This window comes from Mesoplodon mirus (genome assembly GCF_964341445.2).
Source record: "Mesoplodon mirus genome assembly, chromosome: 8".
NCBI classification, from domain to species: domain Eukaryota; kingdom Metazoa; phylum Chordata; class Mammalia; order Artiodactyla; family Ziphiidae; genus Mesoplodon; species Mesoplodon mirus.
Window position 1 is genome coordinate 99,850,712 of NC_138984.1, and position 14,211 is coordinate 99,864,922.

The following is a 14,211-nucleotide window of genomic DNA, read 5'->3' on the forward strand; positions in this document are numbered from 1 at the left end:
TGTCCCAGGCCCTGCCCAGCTTCCCCACAGGCAAGGGGGCTGCTCTCTCGGGTACACCTGTACCCAGTTTGTAGCACAGTGTTGGGAAGCACGTGGGGAGTATCAGAAGTCGTGCTTCCTGAGCCTCCCATGGGCACTGCCCGGGGATAGCTCGTGGGCCTCGGTGGTGGAACAGCCACTTAGGTCAGCCTTCTCAGGCTCCTGACCCTCAGTGCCTCGTGTGTAAATTGGGAACACGAAACCTCCCTTTCACAGTTCCGAGGACTATCGGCAGGCATGGATGTTTTTTCCCCAGGGTAGAGCCCAGCTGCATGTTAGGTGTGGGTGGGCCCTGCATACCTGGTGGCCGTCCTCATCGCCCTTGTTGTCATCATCACCATCACTGTTGTTACTGACCCTTCGGAAGCTACAAAACCACATCATTACAAGAAAAGCAGAGGAATGGCTTTGCCAGGTGCCAAGCGGTGATAACCAATGAGGTTGTCAGATAGGGTTGTACCCTTTGGCACAGAGCTGGAAACTCAAGAGAAATGTTTGAACTTAGTGTTATAGGGGGTCCATGGGGAAAAGTCTGGAAGGGGCTCTTTTCTCCTTTTTTGGAGAATGCTTTTTGATTAGGAAGCAGTTCCTTCCAAACTTTTGTTTGCAAATAGCAATGTTTTCTTTGCCGCTCCCATTGAGCTTCGTGAAATCTAGGGGATTCTCCTTGTAGACACTAAGCTTAGAGTGAGAGATACTGAGGCAGGAAGGAGCACAGGCCAAAAACAAAAAAGTAAAGGAGGGAATCTTGAAGAGAGTAGTGACCTGCATCTTGGCTCAGAGGGGAAAGGCTGGGGAGGGTCTGTAGCCTCTCACTTTTGTGGCTCTCTTCCTGATGTTTTTGCATGACAGAGGGCTTCCTGGAAGAGAGAAACCTTGCAAGATCTCCCTTTCCCTCTGACATGCTTTCAGGACAATTGAGGAGTGATTCTGTAGTCTTCTTAACACAGCTTTGTTCTTCTCTAGACCCTATATCTATGGTCCTACATCCCAGGGAGAAAGGATGCAGATTCTCCAGAATTTCAAGCATAACCCCAAAATCAACACCATCTTCATATCCAAGGTCAGTGTGGCATGTAGCAGCCCCCCGGCCTGGGGGACACTGGATGATTTCTGGGCAGTGAATTGGTGTTTGTTGAAGGAACGTCACGTGTCAGTTTTCATTCCCACGTGTCCAGTGTCTGGGGGCAGAGGAACGTTGCCTGTCAGGTAGTGGAAGAAGCAGATGTAGAGTTTTAATGTATATAATCTATATTCCTAACTCAAGGAGTATATAATCTAGCAAGTCCTTTTGCTTGACTTAAGTTTTTCCCACCTCTTTTTGGGATACAGGAACTTTGAGTTATATTTTCTTTATACAAGGGGGAAAAGTTCATTACCTACTATGGCAAAGGTGGGCATTTGCATAAGGTTCTCTTTGTGGCATTGGAGATTCCTGTGGGTCATGGGCAGCTTTTGTCCTGGCTCCTGGTATGCCTTAGGGGTGGGTGGTGAATATAAACACAATGTAAAGTCATGTAGGCCCAGCTTGGTGACGGTTTTAATTTGCAGTTAGAAGTGGTGGCCCAACAGTTTAGAATAGTCATTCAGGTTAGAACAGACCCAAAGCCCAAAGGAAAGGAGATTTACCTACAAAGTGATCATGGATGGATCAAGCTTTTATTTCTGTGTCTGGGAACCCTGATGGTTGGATCCCCTCCCCCACCTCCTCCCCAAGCTAAGGCAGCTACCCAGAGTCAGAATCCAGCCCAGTGCAGGCAGTGGCCCCTCCCAGGTCACGTGTCCGACATTTGCTGTTGGTCTCAATAGCCTCCAGTTAAGATTGTGGATGGTTTTGTGCAGACCTATTTCTGTAGCAAAAAGTAAGAAGAATCACTCACAGAGAGTCTGTTGATAGGGCCTTCTTGTCTCTGAGTCCCTAGCAGCCACACTGGGACTGTTGCTGAGACAGATGGTTAGGAGTCAGGTTTTGTTTTTTTTTTAAGAAGATGTTGGAGGTAGGAGTTTATTAATTAATTTATTTTTGCTGTGTTGGGTCTTCGTTTCTGTGCGAGGGCTTTCTCTAGTTGTGGCAAGTGGGGGCCCCTCTTCATCGCAGTGCGCGGGCCTCTCACTATCGCGGCCTCTCCCGTTGCGGAGCACAGGCTCCAGACGCGCAAGCTCAGTAGTTGTGGCTCACGGGCCTAGTCGCTCCACGGCATGTGGGATCCTCCCGGACCGGGGCACGAACCCGTGTCCCCTGCATTAGCAGGCAGACTCTCAACCACTGCGCCACCAGGGAAGCCCCAGGAGTCAGGTCTTGACAGCTTCTATAGGACAGCTCTCAGGAGAACATACTAGGTCCTTAGAGGCCTGCGTGCATCTGAAGGACCCTAGTACAGACTGAAGAGGATAGTGATTGTTTTTCTGAATTACCTACAGAGCTTATTTAAATTTGAGGCCAGTTGACTTTTTTTCCCCTTTTTGACTCACATATAAAAACCTTCCCAAACTCACAGCTGGTTCATTTCTATAGGTGGGTGACACATCATTTGATCTGCCAGAAGCAAATGTTCTCATTCAGATCTCATCTCATGGTGGTTCCCGGCGGCAGGAGGCCCAGAGGCTGGGGCGAGTGCTCCGAGCAAAAAAAGGTACCTTCTGCTCCAGGCGGTCTCTCTTTTCAAACCACTTCCATCAGGTGTCTGTTTGTGAGGGTGAGCCTGTGCTCCTGGGCTAGGTAGACCCTGAAGGGGATGGACGGGGGTCCCAAAGCAAGGACCAAGGTCTCCTTGGCCATTGTTCTTTCTCATGTGCTGGGGTTGAGCATGTGGACATTTTCCATGGCAGCTGTCTGGAGGTCACAGTCTGAGCTGAGTGTTTGTGTTGGTAGATAGAGGAGCCAGGAAAGCAGTGCGTAATGGTGTAGATGTAGAAGGGAGAAAGCAGAGCATAGACCACCAGTGCAAGTGTAGGGGCTGGCAGCTGTCCCCTGAACCTTGAGTTAAGAGTAAGGGGAGGGCTTGGTAGGAGCAGCTTGGGCAGCCACAAGGTGGATACCTTGCTCATAACCTGTGAAGAGTGGTCTCTTGAGTGACAGCTTACAGCAGGGACGTCACAAGCTCAGTGAATGAGGAAGCAAGAGTCATGCTTCCTCTGCTTGTTAACTGCAGTAAAGGAGCCCAGAACCCAATCAGGGGCAGAGTAGAGACTGACGTTTCTGCTAAGAGATGGCATCCTCTTAGCAGACCAGGCAGGTCCTAAAACAAGGACACAGGCCCTGTCCTCAAGGAATTCACTAATCTTAGGAAGAATTTGGACTGCTAGGATGTTTGAAAATGACAGGATTAGTGGGCAGGTGTTGTAATTGTATTGCGTTTGAGTATGTTTAGGAAACAGCTAATTGTGTTTGAAATGGAGACAGGGCAAGTTAGTGGAAATAGCAAACATGGACTTGAGCACAAGACCAACTGTGTGACCTTGGGCAAGTCATTTGACCCTCTGAGCTTTGGTTTCTCATCCAAAGTCCGAGTGACAATCCTTACCTTGCAGGACTGTTAATAATGAGGAATGAGAGTACATAACAGAATATAATAGACTGCTGGATAAATCTGACTAGCATATATGAAAGTGATTCATTACTCATTCCTTACTCATCACACACAAACAAAGCTAATTTGAAAATCCCTTTGAATTTGATTGGAATTTTGTTTTTTAAATACTGTTTGACTCGTTTTACAAGGCCAGTATTACCCTGATACGAAAGCCAGAAAAGTTCACTACAGAAAAGAAAATGACAGGCCAATATCCAATGAATACAGTTGTAAAAATCCTCAATAAAATACTAGCAAACCAAATTCAGCCTCATATTAGAAGGATCATTCACCATGATCAAGTGGGGTTTATACCTGGGATGCAAAGGAGGGTCACCATATGCAAATCAATAAATGTGATATATCACATTAATAGAATTAAAGACAAGATCATATGATCATTTCAATGGATGCAGAAAAAGCATTTGACAAAATTCAACATCTGTTCATGATAAAAACTCTTAACAAATTAGGTATAGGAGGAAAATACCTCAACGTAATAAAGGCCATATATGACAGGCCCACAGCTAACCTCATACTTTTTTTTTTTTTTTTTTTTTTTTTTTTTGCGGTACGCAGGCCTCTCACTGTTGTGGCCTCTCCCACTGCGGAGCACAGGCTCCAGACGCACAGGCTCAGCGGCCATGGCTCACGGGCCTAGCCGCTCCGCGGCATGTGGGATCTTCCCGGACCGGGGCACGAACCCGTGTCCCCTGCATCGGCAGGCGGACTGTCAACCACTGCGCCACCAGGGAAGCCCTAACCTCATACTTAATAGTGAAAGATTTGAAAGCTTTTCCTCTAAGATCAGGAACAAGACAAGGGTGCCCACTCTTCACCAGTCCTATTCAACATTGTACTGGAAGTCCTAACCGAAGCAATTAGGTAAGAAAAAGATATAGAAAGCATCAGAATTGGAAAAGAAGAAGTAAAATTTTCTCTATTTGCAGGTGACATGATTTTATATGTAGAAAATCCTGAAGACTTTACCAAAAAACTTTTAGATCTATTCAATGAATTTGGTAAAGTTGCAGGATTCAAAATTAACATACAAAAATCAGTAGTGTTTCTATACACTAATGACAAATTATCTAAAAAAGAAATGAAATGATTCCATTTCCAATAGCATCCAAAACAATAAAATATTGGGGACTTCCCTGGCTGTTAGTGGTTAGGACTCCGAGCTGCAGGGGGCACGGGGTCAATCCCTGGTCAGGTAACTAAGGTCCCACATGCCATGGAGCCAAAAAGACAACAACAAAAAAAACCACAATAAAATATTTAGGAATAAAGTTAACCAAGGAGGTGAAAGAGCTCTACACCGAAAACTACAAGACATTGATGAGAGAAATGTAACAAGATAAATGGAAAGTATCCTTTGTTCATGGAATGGAAGAATTAATATTGTTAAAATATCTATACTACCCAAAGCCATCTATAGGTTCAATGCAATCCCTATCAAGACTCCAGTGGCATTTTTAACAGTAGTAAAAATAACAATCCTAAAGTTTTTGTGGAACCACAAAAGACCCCAAATAGCCAAAGCAAGTTCTGAGAAAGAAGAACAAAGCAGGAGGCATCACAGTTCTGATTTTAAGTTATATAATAAAGTTGTGGTCATCAAAAGAGTATGTTACTGGCATAAAAACAGACATATAGACCAGTGGAACACAATCCAGAGCCCAGAAATTAAACCCATGCATATATGGTCAACTAATATTTGACAAGAGAGCCAAGAATACCCAGTGGAGAAAAGATAGTCTCTTTAATAAACGGTGCTGGGAAAATTGGATATCCACCTGTGAAAGAATGAAATTACCCGTCTTACACCACTAGCAAAAATTGACTCAAAATGGATTAAAGACTTAAATGTAAGGCCGGAAATCATACAACTTCTAAAGGAAAACAAAGGAAAAATGCTCCTTGACATGGGTCTTGACAGTGTTTTCTTTGGATATTACACCTAAAGCTTAAGCAACAAAATATAAAATAAGTGGACTACATCAAACTAAAAAGTTTCTTCGCAGCAAAAGGAATGATCGACAAAATGAAAAGGCAACGTGTGGAATGGTAAAAATATTTGCAAATCGTATATCTGATAAGGGGTTAATATTCAAAATAAATGAAGACCTCATACAACTCAATAGCAAAAAAACCAAATAATCCAATCAAAAACTGGGCAAAGGACCTGAATAGACATGTTTTCCATAGAAGATGTATAAATAGCCAACAGGTACATGAAAAGGTGCTTACCATCACTAATTATTAGGGAAATGCAAATCAAAACTACAATGATGGATGTGAACTAAACTTATTGAGGTAATCATTTCACATTATATGTAAGTCAAATCATTATGCTGTGTACCTTAAACTTATATAGCGCTATATGTCAGTTTTATCTCAATAAAACAAAGGGAGAAAAAGGAAATTTGATATAATACACTTAGCCCTTTTCTTTGCATCTCTGAACTCTTGTAAGACAAGGAAACAATTGAATTCAGAGGCAGTACACAGATACTTAACTTACTGACATTTGAACTGTGAAGCAGAAATATTCAGATTTTCCTGCAGGATCAGATTTTATAGGCTACAATATTTTCTGTCCTAGTTACTATGATAATTCTCCTATTACTGGGTTTTCTCTCTGAGCCTTTTTTTTTTTAGTAGTTTTAGCATAATGTTTTCAAAAGGGTTATCCATATTGTAGCATGTATTAGTACTTCATTCTTTTTTATTGCTGAATAATAGTCCACTGTATAGACATACCACTTTTTTTTGAGTATTATTTTTTAAATTTTATTTATTTTTTGGCTGCATTGGGTCTTTTTTGCTGCACGTGGGCTTTCTCTAGTTGCATCGAGCAGGGGCTACTCTGCATTGCGGTGCACAGGCTTCTCATTGCGGTGGTTTCTGTTGTTGTGGAGCATGGGCTCTAGGGCGCGTAGGCTTCAGTAGTTGTGGTGCACGGGCTTAGTTGCTCCATGGCATGTGGAATCTTCCCGGATCAGGGCTCGAACCTGTGTCCCCTGCATTGGCAGGCGGATTCTTAACCACTGCGCCACCAGGGAAGTCCCTGGACATACCACTTTTTAAAATTCATTTATGGACATTTGGATTGTTTCCACTTTTTGGCTCTTAAAATAATGCTTGGGTCGTGTAATAACTTTATGTTTAGCATTTTAATAAACTGCCAGTTTCCAAAGTGGTTGTACCATTTTCCATTCTCACCAACAGTGTATGAGCATTTCAGTTTCTCCACATCCTTGACAACAACTGTAATCATCTTTTTTTATTCTAGTCATCCTAGCGCCAGGTAGTATTTTGTCATGGTTTTGACTTGCATTTCCCTGATGACTAATGGTATTGAGCTTTTTTCATGTGCTCATTGACACATGAATATTCTTTTTATATCTTCTTCAGGGAACTGTCCATTCAGATCCTTTGTCCTTTTTATAATTGGTTTATTTGTCTTTTCATTGTTGAGTTGTAATAGTTTTTTATATTCCCTAGATTCAAATCTCTTATCAGATATATGCTTTGTAAATGTTTTCCCCAATTCTGTGGGTTGTCTTTTCACTTTCTTGATGGTGTCCTTTGAAGCACAAAAGTTTTTAATTTTGATGAAGTCTTCATGCAGAATCAGGGCAATGGACCCTCTGACTGCAGAGCTCTCCCATTGCAGTACTTGCTTTTGAACCCTGGACCCTTATTAGTTCCTGCCTTTCTAACAGCTAATATTGTCCTTTTATGTGCCCTCCCCCAGGGATGGTTGCAGAGGAGTACAATGCCTTCTTCTACTCGCTGGTGTCCCAGGACACACAGGAAATGGCTTACTCAACCAAGCGGCAGAGGTTCTTGGTAGATCAAGGTTATAGCTTTAAGGTATGTAAGCATTTGGTCTCTGGTCAGAGTAGGACCAAGGCTTTTTTGTACCCAGCCCTCCGTGAGAAGTGGGGGGCTGCTGTCAGCATGAGCATGGGACAGATCTCAGGCAGGCACAGGACATTAGGGGACATTAGGGTACCTTTGTCCTTGCATGAATTGTGGGGAGCTTTGAAGGAAAAATATTGTGCAGGATCCCTCCTGTCTCTAACTTCTCACAGTGAATGGTCAAAGAAAGGGGCCTCTGAAGCAAGAGGCCTGTGGAGTCTCAGCTTGTTAACTTTTTACAGTTGTCTTGAAGAGAAAACATTAGATGTTGGTGGGAAAATGTGCTAGCCTAGTAGGACTTGAGATGAAGGAACTGTGGCCATCACTGTGTTAGTCTGAGCCCCTCGGGGTTACTTTCTCAGGGGGTGCCCCCTCCAGGGAGCTGGGAGAGTCTGCCCTTAGTCATCTGGTAAGCCTGGGTCTCAGTGGGCCTCACAGATATCAGAGCCATCCATGTACTATAAATCTGGTATTTTAATAGTTTGGGAAATTCTAAAGCTTTGGTGAACTTTCATTGGCTAAGGCATTTGCTTTCTTTCCTATTGACACAAATACTAAGTTTTTGTTAGGATTTAGTGTCCCAAAGGGTTTTGACTTGGGGTGGTGGGTGGAGGGTGCTGGAAGCAGGGGATTAAAAGGATATCTTAGAACATATAAGTTCCCAGGTTCTTGATTTGTGAGACTGTAGGCTGCCTTTTCAGGTACTTTAGATTGTATCTTTTTCAAATTGGTTTAGGGCAGAACTAATTAGGGAAATAATAGAGTTCCCTTTTATTAGCTTTAGAAAAGAGGACAGGGTTGTCTGATCCCTCCCCTTTTAGTCAGAGGCAGTGACACTTTTCAGACTTCTCATGCTGAACTCTAGTTCAGGACATTTGGGACAGTTTTTTGAAGGATTTTCATTTCGACCTTTTTATCCGTCTGTGTAACGTTCGAGCTGATAATAGCATCCATACCTCCTGATTCCTGGGAGAGTCGTAAGGGTAAGAGAAGCAGTGAATCAGGAAGTGCTCTGGGTTCTTTGACGGGTGAGCTCGACAACATGGTACCTGAGCACATGGTTGTCTGCGTTGGTTGGAGCTGCCTTTGCCTTCCTCACCTCCAGGGCTGCCTGCTGAGAGCAGCCAGGTTAGGGTTCCCAGAATCTGGACCCTGGTGATCAGGCCAGGGCAGAAGTGTCCTGTATCTGTACTCCAGATCTGTGGCCACCTGAAGGGTGCAGCCAGATACTTCTAGGAATTTTCTCATTAAAATTATGAGAAGAATGAGAGAGAGAGAGAGGAAAAGAAGTTCCCTTTCTGACTCAGTGGTCCCCAACCTTTTTGGCGCCAGGAACTGGTTTCATGGAAGACAATTTTTCCACTGACCGGTGGGGAGAGGGGGTAATGCGAGCGATGGGGGGGATGGTCCAGGCGGTAATGCGAGCCGTGGGGAGCGGCAGATGAAGCTTCACTCGCTCTCCTGCCGCTTGCCTCCTGCTGTGCGGCCCGGTACTGGTCCTCAGCCCGGGGGTTGGGGACCCTGCTGTACGTAATCAATCCAAGCTTTCTGCAGGGATAGGTAGGCCTTGTAGTAAGTTATCTCCAAAGAAATGAAAACCAAATCTCCACCGTGCTTTTATCTTTCTCTTTTGGAAAAAAAAATCTTATAAATCCATTCTTAATATCCTATCATTTGTAAGTGTCCCTCCTGCTGGAAGCCCTGGGTGCCAAGCCCGGAGGTTGAAGGCCTTCTTGAGGGGCAGCCGGCTGTGCCTTTCGGTTTTTGGTCCTTTGTTTACCTGGTGCAAGGTGGGAAAACTACCAGAATGGTTGTTTTAAGATTGCTGAGATCCCTGTTGATCTTCGGTAAGTGATCATTTAGCTGCCATGTGTTGGGAGCAGAGTTTTCTAGAATTTCCTGAACCTCTCCTGCCTTGCAGTCATTAGTTAAGCTCCTTGTTGACAGTGGCTCTGAGGCTGGTCTCTGCACTGCCTAAGAGGAGCTCTCCGTTATTAGCCACCTGCTCTGCTGGGCCTGAGGGGGCAAGTGACCAGACCAGGTGAGCCCAGGAGAAGGCAGGATCGGGTCCAGGGAGAGAAAACAAGAGGGTTCTGCTGTGCAGGTGATCACAAAGCTTGCCAACATGGAGGAGGAGGAGTTGGCATTTTCAACAAAAGAGGAGCAACAGCAACTCTTACAGAAGGTCCTGGCAGCCTCTGACCTGGATGCTGAGGAGGAGGTGGTGGCGGGAGAATTTGGCTCCAAATCCAGCCAGGTGAGTGAGTGGGTGAGGCTCCAGATGTCAGTTCTCCCGAAGGACAGCGTCTTAGACACACATACACCTGCACAGTCCTTTGTTTGTGCCTGTGTGATTTTTGTAAGAACTTGGAGACTGTAGAGAGGAGAATAATCGAAAACGCCCCTACTAACCTTGCTGTGCGTCTGTCTTGTTCTGTGTGTCTGAGCCCACGGCAGGTGTGGTTGGTCTCCTGCTCTGTTCACATAGCAGTCTGGCGTAAGTATTTGTTAGTATTTGGATGTGGGAGCCCAGGCTCCACCTAGGGTGGCTGCTGGAAGGAGTGTGACGGACCTGGGGCTGCCTTTTTGGCCTTGGGCGCCTCACCTTATCCCTGGCTTCCTCCTCAGTAATGAAACTGAGCCTTCCAGGCTGTAAAATGCGTCTGAGAATCAACTCATATTGTAGTTTCCACACATTCTTTGAAAAATTTAGAGTTCTCTGAAAATGCGCAACTTTTCAGTTATTCTGCACATGCTTATTGAATGCCTGCTATGTGCCAGGCAAATATAATGCGGTATAACTAATGAAAGTATCATTATGAGGAATTCTTATTATCAGGCCCTTCCAAGGAGAGAAGTACTGTTTCATCAGGTGCTTTTGAAACTAAGTTGGTGTTAGAGCTGGAAAGTGAGCGATGGCTGGAACAGGGGAAGAAGGAAGCAGTGTCACCAGGGAGGTGCTGCCCTCCCCGCAGCCTGAGACCTTTCTGTCCCCAGACCTGGGGGTTGGGGGCTGGGCCTCCTCCTGGGCACTCTCCACGGGAGCCCAGGGAAAATTCCTGTTTCTGTGTCTGAAGGTGGTGTCTAGTCAGTTCCACCTCACAGTGGGTCACCCAAGGTGAGGCTATGCAAGGCGTGGCTTCAGTGCCTGTCTGCGTACTTTGCTTGGAATCTGGTGCAAGTGGTGTCCCAGGCTCGGGGGCAGACCCTTGACTTGTGTGATTTCTGTTCACACCACACATGTCAAGCAGATGTGGTTATCCCCATTTTACAGATGAGCTCATAGAGGTGCAGACATTCAGTATTTGCCCAAGGCCACCCAGTGAGACACAGAGCCAAGATTCAGGCCCAGGGCTAGAAAGGATTTCCAGTTGATTCAAAGCCTTATGGTAGGGTCTCAGGAGATTTTGAGGGACTCCTGCCCTCACTGTTAAAATTCTGTTTAGAAATTGTCATTAAGAGAGGCAGGGTGGTGTATGGCTAGGTACATGGAATCTGAAGCTGACTGCCTGGGTTCAAGTCCCATCTGTTTAAGAGTTGTGTGATCTTGGACAAATCATTTCTCTGTGCCTGTTTCCTCTTCTGTAAGATGGGGATTATAATGGTTGTGAGCATTAGATGAGGTAAGACACGTAAATAAGTATAAGCTGCTTAGAACCATGCCTGAGACATACTAAGTGGTCAGTAAATGTTATTTTAAAAATAATAAAATCTATGAAACTTTTATAAGTTTTATAAATTTATCTTATTCTGATTATAAATGTTATAGGAGGAGGGTGTTTTGCTTTGTAAACTAATGGTGGGCCGGGTTGCCCTGCAGGTGTCTCGGCGCTTCGGCACGATGAGCTCCATGTCTGGGGCTGATGACACAGTGTACATGGAGTACCACTCGTCCCGGAGCAAGGCTTCCAGTAAGCACGTGCACCCGCTTTTCAAGCGCTTCAGGAAATGACGCCCATAGGGTCACGTAGGTGAAACTTGGGTGCCTAGCGCCAGCATTGGAAAGGGATTTTAAACAGAGCATTTTCTTTCCACATCGGCATTCTTTCCAATAGCGTCGGCCAAACCAGTCTAGATTCAATATCTGTTGACTGTGTTGAAGAAAATGCATCAAGAGCTTGATTCTGTCTTCCTGGGCATTCCAGGGTTTGAAAGTGGGAGTGGGGGGGAGTATATTTTTTGTTTTTTTCAGACCGCTTTTTAAACTTGTTGGGGAGTGGTCATTCCTGTACATAAAAATTTGTAACATTTAGGCGTATTTATCTTACTGTTCTCCTGAATAAACAGCACTGGGATGTTTAACCACTCTTCATCGTACGCCTTGTTCTTACACCTTGTCACAGACATGGGCTATGTCTAGATGACAAACTTCCATCAGGGCTCCACTTGGTGGCAGGCCCAGAGGAATTAGACGGGGCCCATCCACAGGGAGCACCGGAGAGACAAGAAGACTTGCCCGTTAGTGCACAGTGTTGACAGGGGATGGTGGTCCAGAGTGATGGAGGAGCTTGAGCAGTTTGCAGTGCTGCCTGGCCCCTCCCTGTTCAGCTCAGGTGGGTTCCATGGGAGGCACCACAGCTGTAGGTCCTCTAGGTAACCTGAAGGCCATCACCTTCGTGGGGAGCCATAGTGCACACAGCTTCTGATGGTTGGTCTTCCCTGAGAGGATCAACTTTTATTTCTACCTCCCCCCAGATACACTGTTGATACGGCTGGGAGGCTGGATTCCTCTTCTAATAGCAGTTTAGTACCCTTGGATCTTTAACGGCTGGTTCCCTTATTCTGAAAGATGTCTCTGGGCTTTTCTTCTCTGCTCCTGGTATGAAAGAAAAGGTGTTCAGGAAAAGACACAAATCAGGATTGGTCCATAGAAGACAGGCAGGCATGCACAGGCATAGATCATGAAGAAGAGCGTGTTATTTTGAGGAGGCTTATTCTAGGAGGCGGCAGCCCTGCACCTGGGGAGTGTTGGAAGCCTGTGCTAACTAAGGCTGCTCGACTTGGAGTCCTGCCCACCCCTGCCGCCCGGCAGCAGTGATCCCAGCCGTCATCGCCCACTCAGGGAGAAGACCACATTCATTCTGTCAAGAGTGCTTCGGAGCAAGAGCCACCTTCCCTGAATTGCACTTCACTGAGCTGACCTTTTGGGGACAAACGCACTCTCACAGTCTGCCCAGCAGTTGGTGCTGACCCGTGGAGAGCCGCTGAGTCTGTGCAAACCCTGGAAATGGCCCCCAGCAGCCAGACCTGAGGCCTGTGCTCAGGCACATCCATGCTAAGGCCACTCACCCCAGTGGGTGGCACCCAGATGTCAGACTGTATTATAACCAGTATTATTTCCAGATTCTCATATCCTGTCATGCTTGAGATACTCAAGCAATGCCAAGCACTTTGTGTATCTCCTTGTTGCTCACTGTTTTCTTGTCCTCTAACCTGTCTACAGATAACGTTGAATTTTACCCAAGCCCTGTGATCCTGGAAAACTGGGACTTTCAAAGAACCACACACCCGCGCCCCCCCCCCCCATCTTTTGTGTTCTGGAAAACAGCTTACCGCAAAGAACCACCTTTCCCCATATGTCTGAGATAAGGCTCATGGGTGCCCTCCTTGTCTACCAGTGACAAAGCCAGACACAGACCTTCCAGATTCCCATTCTTTGCTTCGAATGATTAGCTGAAGTGCTTGTCCCCACTGATCAATTGGAACAAAATGCTTGTTAACCAAACCTTGGTTAAGATTCTCTCTGCAGGCCCCTGACTTTTGGCCCACGCTCAGCCTACAGCCCCTCCTGAGTCCAGTGGGACTCAGGGTAAAACACTGTCTGATCTGCCATCTGCCATTGCCACTCCCATTCATCCCACTTCCTCAGCCCCTCCTGTGTTTCCTCCTCCCTATAAAAGAAAAACTTTTTTGCTTAACTCTTGAGATGCTTGCTGATCATATGGTCAGTGTGTACTCCCTGTTGTAATAGCTGCCCTCCCCTTTGTAGCAATCCTTTCAAATAAAGTCTCTCCTTGCCAAGTCGGGATTAGTTTATTTGACACCATGTAACAAATTCCTGTTTATTCTCTAAAAGTAAGTTGAGATGTATCATCTCCAGGAAACCTAACTCCTGCTCCTACCCCTAAAAGTGTTTCCTGTACTGTGCTATGTCCTTTATGCTGTCCTTTTTTTTTCTTTTTTTTCATTTTTGGTGTTTACATTTTTGTATCCTGTTGGTTTGAGTTCTATCTGTACCCCAATATCTGGCATATAGTAGGTATCCAGTGACTATTGAATGGGTCTCTTCAAAGTTTATGGACTTAAAAGGAACACAATAACCCTGCCTGCTTACACCTTGAGGGAAGTTGTGAGGGAACCTCTCACTGGTAACCATCTATCCTGTTATCCCTTCCTGCTGCCTTTTCCCTGAACCAGTCCTTACACCCCATAGCAGAAGGAATTTATAGGACAAAGTACCAAATAGGAGAGCTGCACAAAGAGATTTGCTGAGGGGCCCTGAGTCTTCCACTGAGCACTGTTCTGCACATGCATGTAAAGAAGCTACCCAAGGCTGGGGAAGGAACCCCATGAAAGGGTCAGGGGGAGCTTATCCAGGGCCTGGACTATTCCTGTTCCCACCAGCCAGACTGAAAATCCTCAACTCACTGGGCATCTGGTAGAGTGTTCA

General features: G+C 45.5%; 1 protein-coding gene across 1 annotated transcript in view; it reads left to right on the plus strand.

Annotated features, from left to right (window-relative positions):
* ERCC3 (ERCC excision repair 3, TFIIH core complex helicase subunit) overlaps positions 1-11,843 on the plus strand; it is a 32,701-nt gene extending 20,858 nt beyond the window's left edge. Inside the window, exons 11-15 of the mRNA XM_082629892.1 lie at positions 1,006-1,102; positions 2,555-2,672; positions 7,375-7,493; positions 9,646-9,798; positions 11,362-11,843. Of these exons, the coding sequence (XP_082486018.1) occupies positions 1,006-1,102; positions 2,555-2,672; positions 7,375-7,493; positions 9,646-9,798; positions 11,362-11,493 (619 nt within the window). The 3' untranslated portion in view covers positions 11,494-11,843. The remainder of the gene's footprint in view (positions 1-1,005; positions 1,103-2,554; positions 2,673-7,374; positions 7,494-9,645; positions 9,799-11,361) is intronic.
* The last annotated feature ends 2,368 nt before the right edge of the window (positions 11,844-14,211 follow it).